Consider the following 21,310-nt stretch of genomic DNA (forward strand, 5'->3'; position numbering starts at 1 on the left):
CAGCAGGCGCATCGCTCTGTTGCGGTCTCTTATTCAGTCTCTTTTTCAGTTCAGTGATGTGAGGCTGTGAACTCTCTCATGATTTAATATGAAGCATTTTTTCATTCTGCTCACTCTCAGCTTCCACTTTGATTTCATTTGACCCCAGTAAAAGAGCGGGATCTCTGACCTGAGATCAGCACCTCAATGAAAGAGACTGTTATGTCAAGGATCGAGGATCATGTTTTTAAAAGTTACAGTCACAAATGATCACACTTTCGGTATATTCTTATTATTTAATATTGTAGTATTTATTAATGTTTTAAATTAGCCATGGGTTATGTAGTTAACTAAAACTAAAACCTTTACGTGAAATAAACAACTACTGAAATGAAGTATAGAATTTCAGATAGTTTTGTTAATGTTCAACATTACTCATTTTAATTTAGTGTAACTTTATAATAAAAAATATAAGCAAAAAAGAAATAAAAATTAATAAAAGCGATATGGTACACATGCATACATACATGTATATATATATATATATATATATATATATATATATATATATATATATATATATATATATACACACACACACACACACACACACACACACACACACACACATATATATATATATATATATATATATATACATATATATAAACCTACTTCAAATTACAAAAACACAATATTACTAAAACCTTTAAAAGAATTGGGAAATATAAAAATAAATAACCTTCAAAATATTAATACAATTATTATTTATACTTTAGAATTTTTTCTGTTTTAGTAATTTGTAAAGGTGCTTTTGTAATTTTGTTTTTTACAAAAAAAATCCCTTTTTCATTTTAATTTTATTGTAGTACTTTTCTTTGTTTTAGTTATATTTAATGTGCTTTTGACGTTTTTTTTTTATTTTTTTTATTTTAAGTTTTGTTCTAATAATTTAAGTGTTAGGGTTACTTTTAGGGATATTTTTTCAGTTTTTAAACTAGTTTCTAGATAAAGTTTTTAACCTAATATTTGCATTTTACATAAAAATATTGTCATTAGTTTTAGTTTTATCATGTGTCCTTTATGACATTATTTGGCTGTAATTCTAGGATAATTTGCTTCAAAAACAATCACAAGGGGGCAGTAGAATCCCATGAGGTCACACGGTCACTGACGACTGGAATTTAGCTCAGGATTTATAATTATAACAAATTACAGCATAACTGGTCATTCTGAATGTGACCTTTTAAAGGTAAAGAGCCGGTGAAAGATGGTAACTGAATACTAAAGAAAAGAGTTCATGTGAGAAAACCAAACTGGATGACAAGGCGTATATATAAAAGATTATTGGTTTTATGTGTGTGTATAAATTACAGCAATAATGCAAAATGATGTACAGACCTACAGAAAGAAATGTGGGGCAGAAGGGCTGGATATTAAAAATAAATAGTTGACACCACCACCATCATCATCAATCATCATCATCTTCTTCTTGAGGTATGTGTGTGGTGTAAATGAATTGTGCAGTTTCTTTCTCATTGGATGCCTGCACGGCTCGGTCAGACAGGATTGGGAGGGGGCTTGGCTTTTCTTCTCCCTAAAGACAGTATTAAAGCATCATTCCTGCATCACTGTGGAGGAGACAGAGAAACAGAGAGACGCACGTCTTCATCAGCTGAGCGCAGGAGGAGAGCGGTGAGTGGCTTCACATCACTGACAGCTTGCATCGACTCTCATAATGCAACTCAGTTATTCAGATACACAATGATCATTCATTGCATTTCAAGCATTTAGGTGAATGCATTGGGTCAGGACTCAGGAGGAGGTTTGTGATTGTTATGCATGTCTCTAAAAGCTGTTTAGACTGGTCCTGGATCAGCTCTATTATTAGACATATGCATTGCAAATAGAAAGCAACACAGATGGCAGAAACAGTTAGTGGCTCTCTTCTTTGGTGGAGTTTGGTCTGCTGACTGGCACAGACTTTCTGGACATTTTGAGAAATTTCACATCAAGATCATTGGGTTTTAGTTGCATGGATTCAAAATCTGCTTAGCTTTGAACGAGACTGCTCATCAAATAGTTTTTGAACAACATCCTCAAAAGGCTGCTGATGAGTGTGTGTTATGTAAAGGGAAGTTGAGTTATTTTTTTATATCTGACGGCATTCAGAGTCAATAAATGTTCTTTACAGACACATCTACAAGTTTTTGAGTTTAAAAATAACCCTTTTTCTTTTGCACTTCAAAGCTTTGCATCATTTTAGAGTCTTGGATGATAGAAAAGCAAAGTCATTCTCTGGAAATGTGTTGTTGTGGATCAGGGCCCATCCAGGTTTCTTGTGTATATAGTCATAGTCTAAACTCCAGCATTCTTTCAGCTCTGATCTTTCTCTAATTCCTCAACGCTTGACTGACTGTGCGTGTGATTAGTGGCTTTCTTTGCTCTCAGCTCTCAGATCAGCTTCTACTTCCTCAAAAGTTTAATCATCGTATTTGAGACTCAGATTAAAAATTATTTTCTTAAAAAAAGATAATCAAGTAAACCTATGCTGCTTTAGTCCAGTAAGTGTTTGTCTTGCAATATTACTAACAATATCAAAGTTATTCTTACCTTTACTTAATACAAATCAGTAAAGATGCAAGTTTTGATCATTTTAGAGGCTTTAGAAATTTGCATAGTTGATGGGGATTATAATACCCATGTTTGGTAATTACGCATCATTTCTGGCATTTCTTGTTTTGTCTCAGTGGACAGATGAAGCCTTTATCATATAAGAGATGTGGTGGGCTATAGCATAAATTAAATAGTGAAGAAGCAGCTGTGTGCTTCCCTACTGCAGACAGATGGCCATCACAGGTATAAAGCTCATGTGCATTAATTGTAGGCATAAAAATATAAAAATGCATTTGCAGTGCTTTTCTTCCATGATGTGGAAAACAAGATATTAATCCAGGAATAAATTCAGGGCAAGATTTGGTTTTACCGAACTGAGCACCTTTAATATTGCAGACACTAGTCCATATCGAGATTTGATTAAATTCTCTACTTTTGATTTATTCATCCAAAAATGGCCGAATTCCATGACGTTCTGCTTTATACAGAAAGTTCAATTTCCGCGATTCAATCCCTGTCGCTTTTCAAAAAGGGGTGAATTTATGAATGAAAGTGTGAAAGTTCTGACACAAAACGAAGTTGTTACTTATCCTCATGCTTTTTAAAAGTGGGTAACGTATCACGTAGGCTACACTGTAATGTTAGTTATTTATAATCTCAAAGTCTGTGCTTACATTAAAGCTTCATTTATTGATAGATAATCAATTTTTACCCAATTTTTCCTCCTGAATTTCAGGCCGGTAACACACTGGCTGCGTGTTGTGAGCGTGGCGGCTGCTCCACGTTTTCTGTGTTTTTATACAGTCTATGGTCTTTACACACCAGAATCGTGCCTGACGCGCTGCTGCTGCTGTAGATGACATAGAGGGAGACCGCCGACAGACCAGGATCTTGTCTTCGTGACAACAATATCTATACTTCATGTTGAGCATAAATATAAAGCCTACTGATAAAGGACACCATCAACAGTACTGATTGCAAAATAGACTATGTTTAACTAGTTTAATTACATGTATATCTGAATATATATCAGAGTTCGGAGCGGGATCGCGAATCATTTGAGGCAGTTTGGGGATCGCGAATCATTTGAATCAGTTCGGGAGTTCGTAGCGGGATCGCGAATCATTTGAGTCAGTAATCGGGATCGCGAATCATTTGAATCAGTTTGGGAGTTCGGAGCGGGTTCGCGAATCATTTGAGTCAGTAATGGGGAGCGCAAATCATTTGAATCAGTGCGAGAGTTCGTAGCGGGATCGCGAATCAAATCATTTGAGCCAGTTATGGGGATCGCGAATCATTTGAATCAGTTTGGGAGTTCGGAGCGGGTTCGCGAATCATTTGAGTCAGTAATGGGGATCGCAAATCATTTGAGTCAGTTCGGGAGTTCGTAGCGGGTTCGCGAATCATTTGAGTCAGTTCGGGAGTTCAAAGCGGGTTCGCGAATCATTTGAGTCAGTTTGGGGATTGCAAATCATTTGAATCAGTTCTGGAGTTCGTAGCGGGATCACGAATCACGAAAAATTCGCGCTTGTAAATTTTCAAATTGGCCTTAACCTTTAATTCGTTGCTTCCAAATGGGGTGGCAGCAGGGGTGGCAAGGCTTTCTTTTAGTGTGGCATTTGCCACCCTGTGCCACCTTGGTAGATCCGCCCCTGCCGATCAGGAATCGATTAGACTGATTAGGTTTCTGGTGACGTGAGTTAAAGCAGAGCAAGTCGTGACATTTTAAGGAAAACATTGGATAGATTTGGACATAGTTTTAATACAAATTAATCAAGTTAATGTGTTGCATATTTGTCTGTTATAATAAATGAATCAGGCAATATTGCTGCACTCAAAAAAATCATGTCATGGTTTATTATTAACTATTTGCATCCATTTGATTTTATTTAAATAATAATAATTATTTTCATTTGGAAAACAATTTGATTAATTCAGACAGAAAGTGTGAACCTGGTTAAAACATCTATGACTATGAAACAAGCTATATTCAATTACTTAAAAATGTATGAAATTAAAACAGTTGATTTATTTATTGATGATAAATATACAAACCTGGTTATTATATATTTAAAATACATTTTTATTAATACTATTACAGAATCTGACCTGGTTCCTTTATGTAGTACTGTAAAAACTGTGTAATTCAAAAGGATGGAATTTTTATAATATTTTTGCAATTCAAATACTCAGATGTAGGTTTAAATATTTTCAGTACAACACTACATTGTTCACAGTAAGACCAGAAACATGCATTAACATGCATCAATTTTGATTTCTCTTAACAGAAACATTCTGCTTTTCCTCTCTAATCAGAATTGCAAAGGGCCCGCAACCGAACCTTGAGGTACACTGCTCACTTTTCTGAGGTCTGCATGGAAATATCTGCCTTGTAGAATTCATTTGGTGTTCAAAGGCATGTAAAAATAAGGGTAACCCTATTTGACAGTCCACACTCAGCTCTCCATGGATTTAACACCATTCTGCATCCGTTAACTTCGAAATGGTGGTAAAGGGATAAACTTGTTGAGGTTCTCAGTAAGCCGGTAAGCCGCTTCTTACCAATGAAGCTCTTGACGTCTAGAGTAGGTGGATGATCTTATGTGTGCTGATGCTGATGTTGTGTTAGTGTGCATTCTGTGACAAGAGAAACTGCAGTGTGTTTGTTACAGGAATATGTTAAGTAGGTCAGATACAGTGTGTCAGATGCCCAAACTGAGCAAAAATTAGCAATTTGGTGCAGTTGCTGATATTTAGATTACCATAAAGACATGAAATTCCAATAGCTTGTAATATAAACCAACAAGATCTTAATAACAATATAGCAGATATTTAAATAACATAATATAAATATCTGTGTTCACGCTTCATCGCCCAATAATGTCTTAGTAAGATGATACTTAAAAGCCTAGTTTTATGATCAAAACATGTAATGCAATGCTGACTGAGGGATGAACAAATAAACATTGCTCAAAAGCTTGATAATCACATTTGATACTCATTTAAACATGATTGAAAAAAAAGATAATCATATAAACCAAACTTGAAATATTACTGACAATATCAAAGTTATTCTCATGTTTACTTTATAAAAAATTGGATTTCACAGCAAAAAGACACTATATGAAGGAGGATATTTTCACAATTATAGTGAAAGACCTTTTAGTATCTAAAAATGTGAGTCATTTATCAGGCTACAGAAGTTTTGTTCAACAAAGTTTTGATCATGTTAGAGGCCTTAGAAATGTAATACAGTAGGCTTTATAGGGTTAAGTGGCATGTATGCAGGTTTGTAAGATGTACTTTGAGATACTGCTAAACTATTATATATCACCTCTGCTTCCTATTTTTTGGCTTTGCTAGAATCCATTTTTCTAGGTCGCTGGGCCTTTTGCAGTGGGCATGCAGACAGACCCTTTAGGAGCACATTGTGTTGTGAAGCTAAAATGCCTCGGTTTCTTTTTACGTCACATCAATTTGTGGAGCGTTTCCGTGGGCTAGTGACGCTTCTCCTGCTCGGCAGCTGCTGATGAATTCCAAGTGACATGGGTTTTTCTCTTGGCTTCGTGCCGCGCCTTTGCTTTCCTGTTATGAAAGCTTCTTAACACCTGATTTATTGGACATGTTCACAGAACAATGTCCATTTTGTGTAAAAATTTCTTGGAATTTTTATTGAAAGTAAAGAGATGAAAATGAGAAATGCTTTGGAGAAGAAGGTGAAAAGTCAAACTGGATTTGAATCCTTATCTACAATATGAGAAACATGGCTTAATGCGTCTGGAGCTTAATGCCAAGTGTGCACAATAAGAATGAAGCAATCCCATCTTGTGATGTTTTAAAAAGAGCAATGTTGTTTTAATGTCTTTGATATACTATTATAGTTTTTTTTGTATATTTTATATAAGATTGAATATTTTCTTTGTTTATTTTGTTGCGTTTAGTTGCATTTTAGTCGTTCAATTTAAAGCAAATGCATTGGCAACACTGTATCTAAACACTGTAAAATTGCATGATAATTGCGATTACAGCTTTGTAAGATTAAATCTTCTGATATTTAAATATTCTGATATATTACACAATTTTTTTGGTTCTTTTTCATAATTTGTAATAATGTAATTTATAACAGTAATATATTTATCTTTTTTCTATTTAGAGTCAAAACATACTTCAACTACTAAAATATTATATTTAAATTATATAATTATTATTATTAGACATTAAAGAAATTAACATGCAAATATGTGATTCGATAATTGAAATGTTAACTTAAAATCTCAGGGGGCCCATGGAAATGTTACGAATAATTTTAATGATTTAAGAATCCTAAAAAAAAGTTTAGGTTAAAGGCGAATTAAATTTGAACAGGAATAATAAATACGTTTGGATTTGAACAGGACCAGGGTTGCCAAATATACACACGATGTAAATCAAATTACAAAAAGATGCAAACAGCAGCACTTTACATGAATAAGCATCTAAACATCCCATGTGTAACACTTATTTTGGTCCACTTATTCGTCTTTGATATGATAACGCGGACATGTTTGTGTAAAGACAGAGCTTTAATGAGTTTACACCAGCACATCTCTCTGTTTACCTCCCACTCGACAAATAACATCCCCAATTAATCCCAGCATCTCGTTATCCCACATCTCATTAACCTGCATTCTGCTAGAAGTGAGATTAGCTTGATGTATTTAATACAACATTCTGGAAGGTTGTGGACAAATGGAGCAGGGGTGGAGGAGAGCAGGTGTTTTTGCTAAAGTCGGCTGGTGGTTGGGTGTCTATAAGCCCCAAGGCGTATATAAATCACAGCACAAGAGCTCACTAGAGTGTATTATAGGTAATAATATCAGCTGCTCTGGAACAGCTGAGGTTCTAAATTGTGGATGTGTGCAGGGTTGTAGAAAAGAAGCAGTGTTTGCTAAATCCAGGCGTGCTGACATCGCTGATCAAAATCAGTATCATGTGCCAAATGCCTCATCTGGTTCCAGAGCGCACAATGATGTGGATTTAGCTTTTAATATGTGCAATCACTTTGCTAATGAAGCTCTGTTGGCTTGTAGTTCTTCAGTGGTTCTTTGCAGCATCATAGGTTCCTCAGTGAACCCTCTAAAATGTTCTTTGTTTCAATCTTAAAGTTAAAGGTTCGTTATTGTCATCGATGGTTCCATAAAGAACCTTCAATATTTAAAAACCTTGCCATTGCGCAAAAGGTTCTTTAAAGTGGAAAAGGCTTTTTTTGATGATTCAAATGTTTGCAATCTTAAAAATAAAGGTTCTTTATTGGCATCAATGGTTCCATGAAGATTTTCCTTTTTATTAACTTTAATTTTTAAGACTCTCTATGGCTATTCGATTATTATAAATGTTGATGATGATTCACTCTTTCAAATATCTCTTCGAAAAGGGTGTCATAGAACAACCATTTTTTGGTTCTGGTTACCAATTCTTGAAAGAAAACATTTTCTTAGTGTGTGAAAAAAAAATGTAAATAACCTTGTTCCACTATAAAGAACCTTTTGTTCAATGGAAACATTGCATGGATGTTATATATTCTTTATTGAATCATCAGTTCCAATAAAGAGGCTTTAACCCTTTAACAGCATATATAGTTATATGAAGATGTATCGTTATACACTTTTAAAAATAAAACTTCCAAAAGTGTGTTCATAGTGATGCCATGGAAGAACCATTTCTGGTTCCCTAAGGAACCTTTAAGTGAACAGTTCTTAATGATCTAAAGAACCTTTTTCCACCACGAATAACCTATTGTGGAATAAAAAGATTCCATCGATGTTAAATGTTTTTTATGCAACCATTGATTCCAATAAAGACATTTTTTTTTAAGAGTGTAGGTGCTTCAGATTAGTGATTTCTGGGTTCTTTAAAGCACCAAAATATAGATGTTTAACTAAATATCCTTGTATAGAATGGACTGCTTAGTTTCATATAAGAATATTTAGTGTATAAAACTCACCCAAAGATTTCCGCAGCTGTGCTAGCTTTTTATGCAACTTTCAGAATTTCACGGCTCAGTAATATTGAATTCGCTTTAGCTAATAATACAATAATGCAATCAATATCCTTAATGTCCCAGCATAGAAAATGACCCCCCCCCCCAACAGCTGACCCTACCAGAAAGACTCTGATTGATATATTGTAGTCTGTGACAAAGGGTTTCTCTGTGTCTTAATTCACCCTTCCACAAATTACAGCCTTAAAAAGATCTTAAATCAGAGCTGATGGTCTTTAATTCCTAAAGTTATGGCCTTAAATTGTGCATGCATGCAAAAAAATTATGTCTTGTTTTCCAATACAAATACCCGTTGGAGACACATGTTCATGCTTTCTATGGAAACGGCTGATGAGATGAATAGTGACAGTGCTGGTGAGAGTGTGATGTAATTTCAGAACAGAATCTCCCCTTTACTCGGTCTCGATGTCCTCCTCCTCTTCTTTTCAGCTCTAGATGGCCATCAGTCATGTCCTCTGTCACCTTGACATTTTCAATCAGCGGTTCGAGTGTCTCTGTGGGGACGGAATAGAATTTGTCCAACACGCCGGAAAGAGCAGTGCATCGACTCATTAATGCTATGACATGCTCTAATGTCAAAAGGCACCGAGCGGATTTCACTTTCGCTGGAGATAAAGAGCAAAACAGCTGTTGTAATTGCTCTACCTTTGGAAAATTATTTCCTGACCGATGCGTCTCTCCGTATGCGCAGCACGGTGTTCCTCTAAAATCCCCTCTGTTGGTTGATTGTGATTGGGTAATCATACGGACAGATTGGGCCGCTGGGAGCTTTTGGTCATAAATTAAAGCATTGTGTGCTCCAGTTTGGTTTGGCTGAACGCTGGGTGTAATTGACTGTTGTGCTCTTGTTCTTTAGGACGGACTGCGAGATGTACGGCAGACAGATGGAGTCCACCGCTGGAATCGAGGAGCTGACGGACCAGGAGAAGGAAATTATAAACAGCGTGCTGGCGCGAGCCAAGATGATGGAGGCCATGGAGCAAGAGAGGATTGGGTGAGACGTTGACTTGAAGTCGTGTTGTTGTTGTTCTGCTCAATCTACTCTATTTCTGTTGTGCTTTATATGAAACAGATTGATTCACAGGGAAAAAATAATAGAATTAATGATGCAGACGTCTTCAAATATGAGACCGATTCAAATTCTGCTGTAAAGAAGCTCTAAAGAGACTTTTTTTCAGTTCAATGTTGATTCAGTTCAGTTCAATAACAGTGTCGATTTAGCTAATTCCATCCATTATGAAACAAATTCAGCTCCACAGAGTGAATATTTCTCAGCAGATTCTTCTCAGATTGAAATATCTATCATCATATTCATTGTGAAGCTTTATTCTCCTACTGTATGTCAATTATTGACTCATTTGTGTCCGTTTCTATTTGTCCCATGATATATTAGGAGTAACAACTGAGACAACTTTGATATTTTAGGTACAGTAAATAATAATGGAGAACATTAGGTCTCTTCTGATAAAAAAGAGCCATGTTTATCCAATGAAATATTTCCTCTGCCAGATGTAAAGAAAAATCAAATAATGAGATGTCTATATTGTCTCAACTGTCTGTTGAAGATGGGAGTGAGATTAAATGGAGACCAAATGAAGACTTAATTCGTTTTTACAATATCCATTATTTTTTTTTAAGTTCTCTTTCTCAATAATTGTTATAAAAGTTGTGTCCTTTTGTATTCATCATAAGGCAATTTTGAGGAAAAAATTGAGATGAGGTTAATACTTTTGGTAAAGAAAAACATAATAGAGCACTCCATTAAGTTTCTGTTAATTTCTGTGCAAATGAAATATTCCTCTGTCCAAGAAAAACTGTTTCAAAGAGTAATTCAATCAAACAGAGACCTACTGTCTGAAACCTGAATCTTCATGCTTGTTTGGTTGTGTTTTATATTGTCTACATGATTTAATTTTAAGCTCCCTGATCCTACAGTATGTGTCTCATGTGTCCATTTTTATTCCTAATACGGCATGACACCTGGAACAAAGTTTATATCAAAAGTTGGTCTTTGAAAGACAGAAATATAATTGACCTAATGCACTGACACTATTGGATGAGAACAAAATTTGTGCTGAATAAAGACACCAACTTCAGTAATACAACTGAACTGATTAAACACTGAACTAAATTAAAGACACTATTGTCTTCTATAAAGCTGCTTTACAACTTGATTTACTCTCATAATTGCTGAATTTTATAACATTGGCACTATTATTTCCCTGTTAATGTGATTAATGTGAGGCTGCCTAGAAGCAATCCATACTGTATAAATAAATGCATTTCACTTTTCCCGAACACTCTGTCTTCTACTGTTGACCAAACAGGTTTTCATATAAATGTGTTATCCTCAGGGTCACATATGCTATCACATTATCACACACAGGACTGGACTCAGTAGCTCCCGTAGCAAAAGCAATACTGACCAACACCTGAGAAGAACACCTTCCTTCTCATTCTCTCTCTCTCTATCTCTCTTTCTGAGCACTTTGCTTGTGTAACGTCTTAACTCACTGTTCTTTACGTCAATACATTACAACAACGACATGGAGGATGGGCAGAAGTGTGCCGACCTTATACTTGGATGTTTTTTGTCCCGCAGGCGTCTGGTAAATCACCTGGACAGCATGAAGCGGACGGCCTGCGGTGATGGTTACTCGCGTTGTTTATTCTGTGGCCAACAGTTCGGTCTGACGGGCGTCAGAGCGGTCGTGTGCGCCGAGTGTAAAAAGGTAAACATGCATTCGCCAAGCCTTTGACCTCATGCAATTATTTAATGCATGCTGAGTCCTTATTCCCTTAACGATTTGTCCAGAAATAACCCTGCTGAAATGAATGCGTGATATGCATTTATATTTATTATGCCCTGTCTATAACTGAGTCATGTGCACATTTGAGAGGGATTCCAATCAGTCTGCATGATCAAAAATAATGACACGGTCTTCTGCGATGCATGACCCAAAGATCAGTAATCTGTTTAATGACCCCAGAGGAGATGTTTAGTGTGTGGCTGTTTTTACTGATGGAAGTTAAGGCCATCTGAATGCGTTTACAGCGCAGTCTGTGTTTCGCCCCCACAGAACATGTGCACTAAGTGTGGCGTTCAAAGCGTCACTCATTCCAGTCCAATATGGCTGTGCAAAATCTGCAGTGAGCACAAAGAGGTGAGATGCATGGAGGTATATTTCAATTGTGTTAGAGCAATAACAGTTCAGACAAAACCTCATCATTTTGCATCATTTTGCTGTTCTTTCCACACTAATGGAGACTTCTCCAGCTCATCCTGTTCAGACAATGACAGTTCATTGCGACCCTGATTTCCAAGGTCCAAAAAGTGCAATTAAAGCATCATTAAAATAGTCCATGCGACGTGGGCTAAAATCCAAGTCTTCTGAAGTCACATGATAGCTTTGAATGAGAAACAGATTTAAATTACTTACAAATTACTTTCAGACGTGTTGTATTAAGTTTGATGATGTTGATGCAGTGTTTTTTTTTTTTTAGATATTATTGACATAGTATTATGGTTTTGTTAATATAGTTTGAATTCGATTTTATTTTTAAATATTCTTTTGGCAATTTAAATGCTAAAATAAAATGCAATAAAAATAATAATATATACACACACACATTTGTGATTTGGATATGCAAAATCAGAAGAGCACAAGTCAAATGCTTTTTATCCCTGTGATCACTTTAAACTGTAATTTAATGGAAATAAGTTGCATAAATATTGAAAATAAATAATTTCTCACACACTATATGAAAACATCATGTGAGCCATTTCCTGTTTGGGTGAATTATTCATTAAATTTGATATGGATGTAACTGTACTGTGAATCCTTCCTGTTTAAACATCTGTTCTTATTTTCAGAAAAGTGTTTATGCATATCTGCACTTACCTGGCATTGACGAGATCCTTCGTTTTGACGGCTGTGCTTATGCAGCAATTAAACAAATCCATTTCTACAACGTTTTTAAATCAACTCCTAAATGCTCGATAAATAATATTTAAATTAATCCACTGAGCCGCTGACATTTTATATCATAACAGCAGGGTAGAACTGAGTTTCTGCATTTTTATATTCCAGCCATTCCGGCTCCCAGCTGATGCTGATGTGGATGGTAATTGGCTGAGATGGGATTCACAGGTGCTGTAAAATAAAACATAGTAAGATGTAATGCAGCATTGGTTTGCAGTTAACTTGAAAGCATAGCAATCCATTCTATTTTTCAGACTCTATGAATTCCAGCTAATGGTGTTATATACGTACAGTATATTTGATCTCCTGAGATTCAACTGGGTTTGAAATTGCTTAGCTTTTTTTTTTGCAAAGATCTGCAAAATGGCTGATTCTTAACCTAAATTTAAATTTTTGTCTTTGGCTGTAGTCAGGCCAAAATTAGTTTAGCAGACTCTTACAGTTCCCTCATGCAAGAGTTTACTAAACTGAGCACAAACGTATGTTATTAGTGACGAATTAGAATAAATTAGTGTGCAAAAACTACATTAAAGTTGCCAAATGATCATTTACTCTTTCCCAAAGATGCTGAAGCGGTCTGGTGCCTGGTTCTTCAAAGGTTTACCCCATCAGATCTTACCCGCTCCTTTACCGATCTCTAATAATAGAGACATCACCAGTGCACCAACTTCAACCAATCGATCCACCGATCGAGAGCCTTCCGTATCATCACGGCCAAAAAACGGAGGTAAACTCTGTTTCAGTTTGGCTTTGCATTGGACTAATTCCCAATTACAAATTCTCAGTATCATGCAATTAATTTTTTTATGTATTTGCATGGGTAATTTATTGTAATGTTTTCATAATTCATGGTCCAAAGAAACTGCTCTATTTCTATTCAGAGAGCATGCAGGTCAGCGACAGAGAGCAGCAGATATCTGGCAAGTGTCCTGCATTTCAATAACACTAGAGGGAAATAAATCTTACGATTGCAGCATCATTTTCCTGTTTTCTCCTGTGCTCAGCAGAAACGATGCCCCGTAAACGAGACGAGCATTGTGTCATGCCCCAAAGAGCCCTAGAAGAAGACAGAGGTGGACAGGTTATGAGCAGGAGCACAGTTCAGTCCGGACAAACTTACTCCCCTGTGATGAAGAGAGAATTACCAGCGATGAGCTCCAAACCTCCAGTGTCAACCCTTTTCGTGACTCCCATACCAAAAGGTGAGAGATCTCCTGTCAGATTCACATAGCATAGGCAGTAATGAATCTGGAATGGGGATATTCTGCAAGTGTATGTGTCCTTTGCTTGCATCGCAGTTCCACGTAAATTCCACGGATTTCATTCTGTGTCAGAATTCAGGAGCAAATAGGTCGTTATAAAGGCAATAACTGACACCACTTTTAATTACGACACACACCAGGGTTATTATAGTTAAATAAAACAAAAACAAAAACAAAAAAAGTTTTGCATTACTTGAAATAATTGGGATAGTTCATAAAAACAAAAATGAAAATTTATGAAAAAAAAAAAATACTATAGAAGTCAATGGCTACCATCAACTGCTGGTTAACAGCATTCTTCAACATATATATTATATAATATATGTTGTATTCAGCAGCAGACGGAAACTCAAACAGGTTTGGAATAAGTAGAGGGTTAGAAAATAATGACAACATTAAAATATGTGGGCAAACTCTCCCTTTAATATTATGTTATGTGCAAATAAGCATCTGCTTAGTGATAATCATGTCACTGCAATTAATTCAGTAATTATATTCTAAAATATGATTTCCTGGAATAAATAAGATTTACAAAATTATACCACATTACACACACACACACACACACACACACAGCTCTGTCTATTAAAATGTGAAGATGAATAGACAATCGTAATATGCATTTTGCATATTGTTTTGCAATGTGTCACTGGCATGAACTCATTAGATGAAGCTGATGTTCTTGTTCACTTTACATTTAAATTTAAGATGGACTAGGATTTATAAAGGAAGTTTTTGTGCATAAATCAAATAGTGATGTACGTTCACATTTAGGAACATTTTGTGGAAGTCTTCATAAATGTGGTCCCTGGGCTTGTGAGCAAAATGCCGTAGGTTTGAATCCCACAAGCGTTTAATTCGTCGCCACTGTGCCCTTAATTAAGACACTTAACCTCAGATTGCTCCAGTGGACTGAACCTGTAACAAGCGCACTGCAGATTGCTTCAGTTAACCGCATCAGCTAAATGGCTTCTTACAGTTGGTTGATGCATCTGGATGTGTTATCGATCTGGATGTGATAACTGTGTTTCCTTACTTAATTGTTTTTAGCATCAGACTGTTGCAATTGCACATTTTTGTTTCCCCACAATCTGCACAATAAGAGCACACGTCACTTGGTATGATTTCTAGATCCTGTGAGTCGATCGGAGACCATGGCATCACCTGCTATACAGACCAACACATGTTTTCCAGCTGCCAACATCATTCCCTCTTCACGCCAGCCACCACCCCCCACCGCAGAGGATGAAGAGGACGCCAACAGCTATGACTCTGACGATGCCAGTAAGATGCTAATTTGCACTGACATATGGACATGTTTGTACCCCATGGGAACCACAGAACAAAATGGTTTACCGTGCATGCAAGTCTTGCATCACAGATTGCATAAAGTCAGCAGACGTGTGCATGAGACTGTTATTCTTCACTGTCTGCTTTTTCATGCCTCTGACACGATTTTGTCCGCTTTCCAGCCACTCTGGGCATGTTGGACTTCAGTCTGCTCTACGAGGAGGAGAAAAACGAACTGCACTGCAATATAATCAAAGCAAAGGTACTGTCTTTCTTTTGCACCGGAAAAACCTTTCTGAAGGATCATGTGTTCAACTGCTAACCATGCAATTATTCCATCTTTGGTGAAGGGTCTCAAGCCCATGGACTCCAATGGTCTGGCTGATCCTTATGTGAAACTGCACTTGCTTCCAGGAGCCAGTAAGGTAGTGGTCTTTAAAAGAGGTTATGTGATGTGAAAAATACAAATAAAAATGAAGCACATAAAAGTTTGAATCTGACAATCTTCTCAATTGGATTAAAAAAGAAGTTCTTTACCATGCCTATGTTTATATTTAGTTTTACTGCTCAGTGGAGAAGACTAAAAGGCTAAAACGCTCTTCTGACATATACATCAACTTCATTTTTAGATATGTTTAGGTATAAACAATTATACTCAAGTTAGCTCTGACGACATTATCGCAATGGCTTTTGCCGTTTTTTATTCGTAATGCATGTAATGCACATGTATCGCATTGCAACGTTTAGCATTGGACTCTTTCCAACTGATGAATATTAGTTCAACATAACTGCAACATGAAGCTGTACAAGTAGTTGTAGAAATGGTAAACTCACAGAATGTGATGGATGCATGATATCTTGTTGATCTCTTAGTCTAACAAACTAAGAACAAAGACGATTCGTACCACCTTGAACCCTGTGTGGAACGAGACCCTTGTTTATCATGGCATCACTAATGAAGACTTGCAGAAAAAGACTCTCAGGTAAAAGCAGCTTTACTGTATTTAATGCACTGAAGCTTTCAGAGGTAAATGAACGGACAACATAATGCTAATTGTTTACAGTTCTCCTTCCTCAGTTATTTGCGTGTTGGAATGAGCTGACTTGCATTTTATTTCATTGAATTTACAACGAGATGTATTTTGTTAGAATAGTTTGCAGTGGACTTAATTAAAGCGGTGACATTTCCCAAAGTGGAAAGGGTCATCATCCGAATTGTATCCCGGCAGGCTTTCAGTCAGTGATGAGGACAAGTTCGGCCATAATGAGTTTATCGGAGAGACGCGTGTGGTCTTGAAAAAACTGAAGCTGAACCAGAAGAAGACCTACAATGTGTGTCTTGAGAGAGTGATTCCGGTGAGCTGAAGGGGACAGTAAAACGTTCTGTAGATAGTTTATTATATTCGGGTCATTCCTACACTTTGGACTAAGCAGGTTTGTTTAAATTTTATATATAATATAATAATTGTTTTATTCTTATCAGAGGGAGAAAATTTAGTATAATAACCCTAACAATCTAGATATTTTACACGTGATCTGGGAAATGTTTCCCATTGACATTTTTACAAAACAACATGCAGTTTAATGTTTTAAGATAATGCAGGACTGTTTCTTCATCTGAACAGATTTTGAGGAGTTTTGCATTGCATAACTTTCTCTACAGTGGATCCTCTGCAGTGAATAGGTGCCGTCAAAATGAGAGTCCAAACAGCTGATAAAAACATCACAGTAATCCACAAGTAATCCACACCACTCCAGTCCATCAGTTAATGTCTTGTGATGCAAAAAACTATGTGTGCGTAAGAAACAAATCCACCATTAAGATGTTTTTAACTTCAAATCAATATGGAGTCCATAATCTATAATATTGGTTTCTTCAGTGAAAAGTCGTCTTGTCAGAATAAGGAGAGAAATATGCATAGCTCAAACACTGTTAAGCAAATGTGAAAACCAAGTTGCAATGCAGTTCTAAACAAATACGTCGGTGGATTTTGATGCGAGAGGACAAAAAGGGGACAGACTTGTCTTCTGAAGGAAGACTCATATTTTTTTATTGACTTATTTTGGCCAAAAGCAACATTTTAAGGCAAGGTAAACATGCTTCAATGATGAATTTGCTTCTTACAAACATGCAGCTTTTGGCTTCACCAGTCATTAACGGATGGACTGGAGTGCTGTGGATTATTGTGATGTTTTTATCAGCTGTTTGGACTCTCATTCTGACGGCACCCATTCACTGCAGAGCATCCACTGGTGAGTTATGTCAAAGATAATTACTGAATGTGCTTTCTAATATTTAAAATTAGCTAATTTAGAAAAATTTTACCTCGATTTTACAGGAATTTGTCAAGCGCTTTTTAAAATTATTATTTCTAGGTTAGGTACTAAACATGAATTTGTGTTGAATGGGGTACATTTATGCATGGGAAACCATGTGGCATGAAAGATTACCATTTCTTGTCAAATATGCAGTATTGTTTCATGGGGACATATAATCCAAATTGTAGAAATGACCCAATTTGACTTTGCATTGCATTGAATTGACATGTGTTTATCGCCTGAAACACAGGTGAGATGTACTGCAGGCGCAGGTGCATCTCGTGGCATGGCGCTCTATGAGGAGGAGGTAACTGCACCATACACTGTGTGAAATAAATATGAAAATAAATACTTACCACACTGTGTTCCCAAGAGAGCATTATCATTAGATTCTGGTTGGTATTATCACCATTGTGCACCTGTGTGCATAATAAGGCATCTTGTTAAAAGATTGATCTGTTAATTAGTGTCCACAAGAAGATATATGGGTTTACTCCTCTTCTGTGTGGCGTTTTGTAGTTGAAGAACGATGAAGAGGAAGAGGAGAGGGGACGTATCCTGATTTCTCTCACCTACAACAGCCAGCAAAGTCGTCTGATTGTGGGTGTAGTTCGATGTGCTCATCTGGCAGCAATGGACTCCAATGGCTATTCAGACCCCTTTGTAAAGATGCAAGTATACAGCAATCCAAAAAGCACTTCTTAAAGTGTCATTAAAATGTTCTCTGTAAGAAGAATCATTTGCTTGGTAGAATTGTTTTGTGAAAGTCATTACGCTCATTTAACACGCTGGTTTTTGTGTTCTGAATTTTTATTCTGTTTTTCAGTCACTTGAAGCCTGACATGGGAAAGAAAGCAAAGTATAAAACTCAGATCAAGAAGAAGACACTTAACCCTGAGTTTAATGAGGTCTGTGGTGCTAAAACCTGCAGTGAACATCTTGCCACACTCGACACTGACATGGCACCATGATCGTGTTTTAATACGCTCTGACACTATAATGAAATAACTTTTTTTGGGGCATATATCGTATGAAATGGACCTGGCAAGATTTTTTTATTTGATTTGATTTCAGGAGTTTGGCTATGAAGTTAAGCATGCTGAACTAGCAAAGAAGACGTTGGATGTCTCTGTCTGGGATTATGACATGGGAAAATCGAATGATTTCATAGGTGAGAAATATATATATTTGTGATGTGTATAAAGCCCAAGACCCAACGTCATGAAAAAAAAAAATAAGTGTCTATTTAAAGGAATAGTTCTCCCAAATGTGGTCACCTTCAGGCTATCCAATATGTAGATGAGTTTGTATCTTCATCAGAACAGATTTGGAGAAATTTATCATTACATCACTTGCTCACCAATGGATGCCCTGCAGTGAATGGGTGCCGTCAGATTGAGAGTCCAAACAGCTGATAAAAACATCACAATAATCCTCACCACTCCAGTCCATCAGTTAATGTCTGGTGAAGCCAAAAGCTGCGTGTTTGTAACAAACACATCCCATCATTAAAATGTTTTTAACTTCAAATGTGTGCTTTTGTCCAAAATACGAGTCCTCTTTCCAGTCATCGCGTCTGAATCAGGAGAGATCTCTGCACAGAACAAGCACTGTTTACAAGCCGAAACAGTCAAAAAGAAATAAGTGGGTGGATTTTGATTTCAGAGAACAAAAGGGGATGGACTTTTCACAGGAGGAAGTGTTATTATGGATTATGGACTCTTATTTTGGCCAGAAGCTTTGGTTTAAAGCTAAAACGTAATAATTAATTGATCAATTTAATTTGTAATTAATTATAACCAATGGTGCAACAAATCAAGCCTTAATAATTGATTTGTTTCTTACAAACACGCAGCTTTTGTCTTCACCAGACATTAACTGATGGTCTGGAGTGCTGTGGATTATTGTGATGTTTTTATCAGCTGTTTAGACTCTCATTCTGACGGCACCCATTCACTGCAGAGCATCGTTTGGTGAGCAAGTGATGCAATTGCAATGCTACATTTCCCCAAATTTGTTCCAATGAAGATAGAAACTCATCTACGTCTTGGATGACCTGAGGGTGAATACATGTTCAGCAACTTTTCATTTTTAGCTGACCTATTTCTTTAAGCTTTTCATGTGTCTCTTCCGCACAGGTGGATGCCAGCTTGGTATCACCGCTAAGGGCGAATGTCTGAAGCACTGGTATGAATGTCTGAAGAACAAGGACAAGAAGATCGAACGCTGGCATGTTCTGTTGAATCAAAACAACATTGAGGCCGATGACTGAGGTGTCGACAGTATGTGGTTCCATCTTCCAAATGAAGACATCTCGCTTCCAAGCTCGAACTGCTGATAATGTTTACATGTCATCCAGAAAAAAAAAAACACCTTTGTCTTTGCTTCTCCCGAAACCCTGTGATGAGCTGTAGTGGTCCAACTGAGAAAAACCTAGAAAACCCAGTTACTTTGTTTTTCTGGTGGGAAAAAGACTGTGTGTGATATTCTTTGACTCAGTAAATGCCTTAAAGAACAAAACCTCATGAATACAGATGTGACACAAATATATTAGTCATTAAACCCTGCAACCAAATCAATTCAAGGACACTAGGGAATAAAAAAGACTTTACTCTAGTTCATGTGAAATGCTATTGTACACACTATTGTTTGGCATTAGAAATATATGCTTTCCTTGCATATGTCTCTTATTCATTTATGTTTATGTTTCAATCATTATGTCACAGATGAGAAAGACTGTGTAAAACAAATTGTGAGTATAACGTTTAGACAACTATTAGAGTTGTATTCAGTAATTGACAGGTTGTACAGGTTCAGTATTGCATATGGAAATATCTTAATGTCGTGTTTCCTAATTCTACGTTATTATCATTGTGTTGCTTGAATTTATTTCTGTAACATGTTTACGGTTCAGAAAATGGTGTTGGTAATTCACAATACCCAATAAAGTGTTCTCAGCTATCGCCTATGAATCAGTGACGTGAACTAATGAATCTTTCTACAGCCTTCTGGAAACTGGAACAAAGGTCATCAGGTGAACTCGCAGTCTCTGAAGTGTCATGCGAAGCCTGGGTTTCTGGTGTTGTGTCTGATGTTAGTATACTATCTTTCAAGGTCATGTTCTTTAAAATCATTCCCGAAGCTCGACCTTCGAACCGTGACGAGGAATTAAACTTCCCTGGGTCTTTCATGTTTACCTACATCATTATGTAACAGATAAACTCAATGTTTCCTTCAAGCTGACAGGAAATTTCTTTGCTTTTCTTCCATTAGACATAAATGCATGTATTTTTCTTTAGCTATTACGTTTAGAAAAGTATGTGTCATATGTTTATATGTCATAGCCAAAATGAATTGCAAAAATTTGGACTAATTTCAAACATACAGGTCTTTGATGGGTGTTACTTTTCACAATCATGACTTAGAGTGCTGAGAGCATATTTTTATGTTCTGTTTGTATTCAGTGAACATTTCTGCAATGTATTAAGGATCCTGTTGATTGGAAGTTCGCTGTGATTTTGCCAAGCAAGACATGTTCCTGGATCAATTTTCAAGATCAACCTATCCCTACCCATAATTCATTCCTAAAATCAGAGGAAAATGACAGTGTTGGGGAAAGTTATTTTTTAAAATAATGCATTGTAGTGAATGTTACAGACATAATTCACCATTGTTAAGTGTAGTTCTGTACACTGTTCTGCATAACTGTTCAGGGATCGTGGTCCCTTTAAATGTTCGGAATGCGTGATGACGTAACACGCCGGTCAGCGCCATTGTTCGGTTATTCTGTTTTTATTTCACAACTTGCGGATGATACAACC

The 21,310-nt window shown here is 36.6% G+C and overlaps 1 protein-coding gene across 1 annotated transcript; it reads left to right on the forward strand.

Annotated features, from left to right (window-relative positions):
• Positions 1–1,246: 1,246 nt before the first annotated feature.
• On the forward strand, positions 1,247–20,452 carry LOC113099911 (rabphilin-3A-like). Its single transcript, XM_026264819.1, has 17 exons — positions 1,247–1,674; positions 9,492–9,629; positions 11,238–11,367; positions 11,716–11,799; positions 13,183–13,345; positions 13,500–13,538; positions 13,623–13,820; positions 15,012–15,164; positions 15,353–15,432; positions 15,521–15,595; positions 16,044–16,153; positions 16,400–16,526; positions 17,740–17,796; positions 18,009–18,160; positions 18,316–18,397; positions 18,564–18,660; positions 19,628–20,452. The coding sequence occupies exons 2-17, from the start codon at positions 9,505–9,507 to the stop codon at positions 19,759–19,761; spliced, it is 1,806 nt and encodes a 601-aa protein (XP_026120604.1). The 5' UTR covers positions 1,247–1,674; positions 9,492–9,504; the 3' UTR covers positions 19,762–20,452.
• Positions 20,453–21,310: the final 858 nt, after the last annotated feature.

Source organism: Carassius auratus, unplaced genomic scaffold, assembly GCF_003368295.1.
Source record: "Carassius auratus strain Wakin unplaced genomic scaffold, ASM336829v1 scaf_tig00217085, whole genome shotgun sequence".
In the NCBI taxonomy this organism is placed as follows: Eukaryota; Metazoa; Chordata; class Actinopteri; order Cypriniformes; family Cyprinidae; genus Carassius; species Carassius auratus.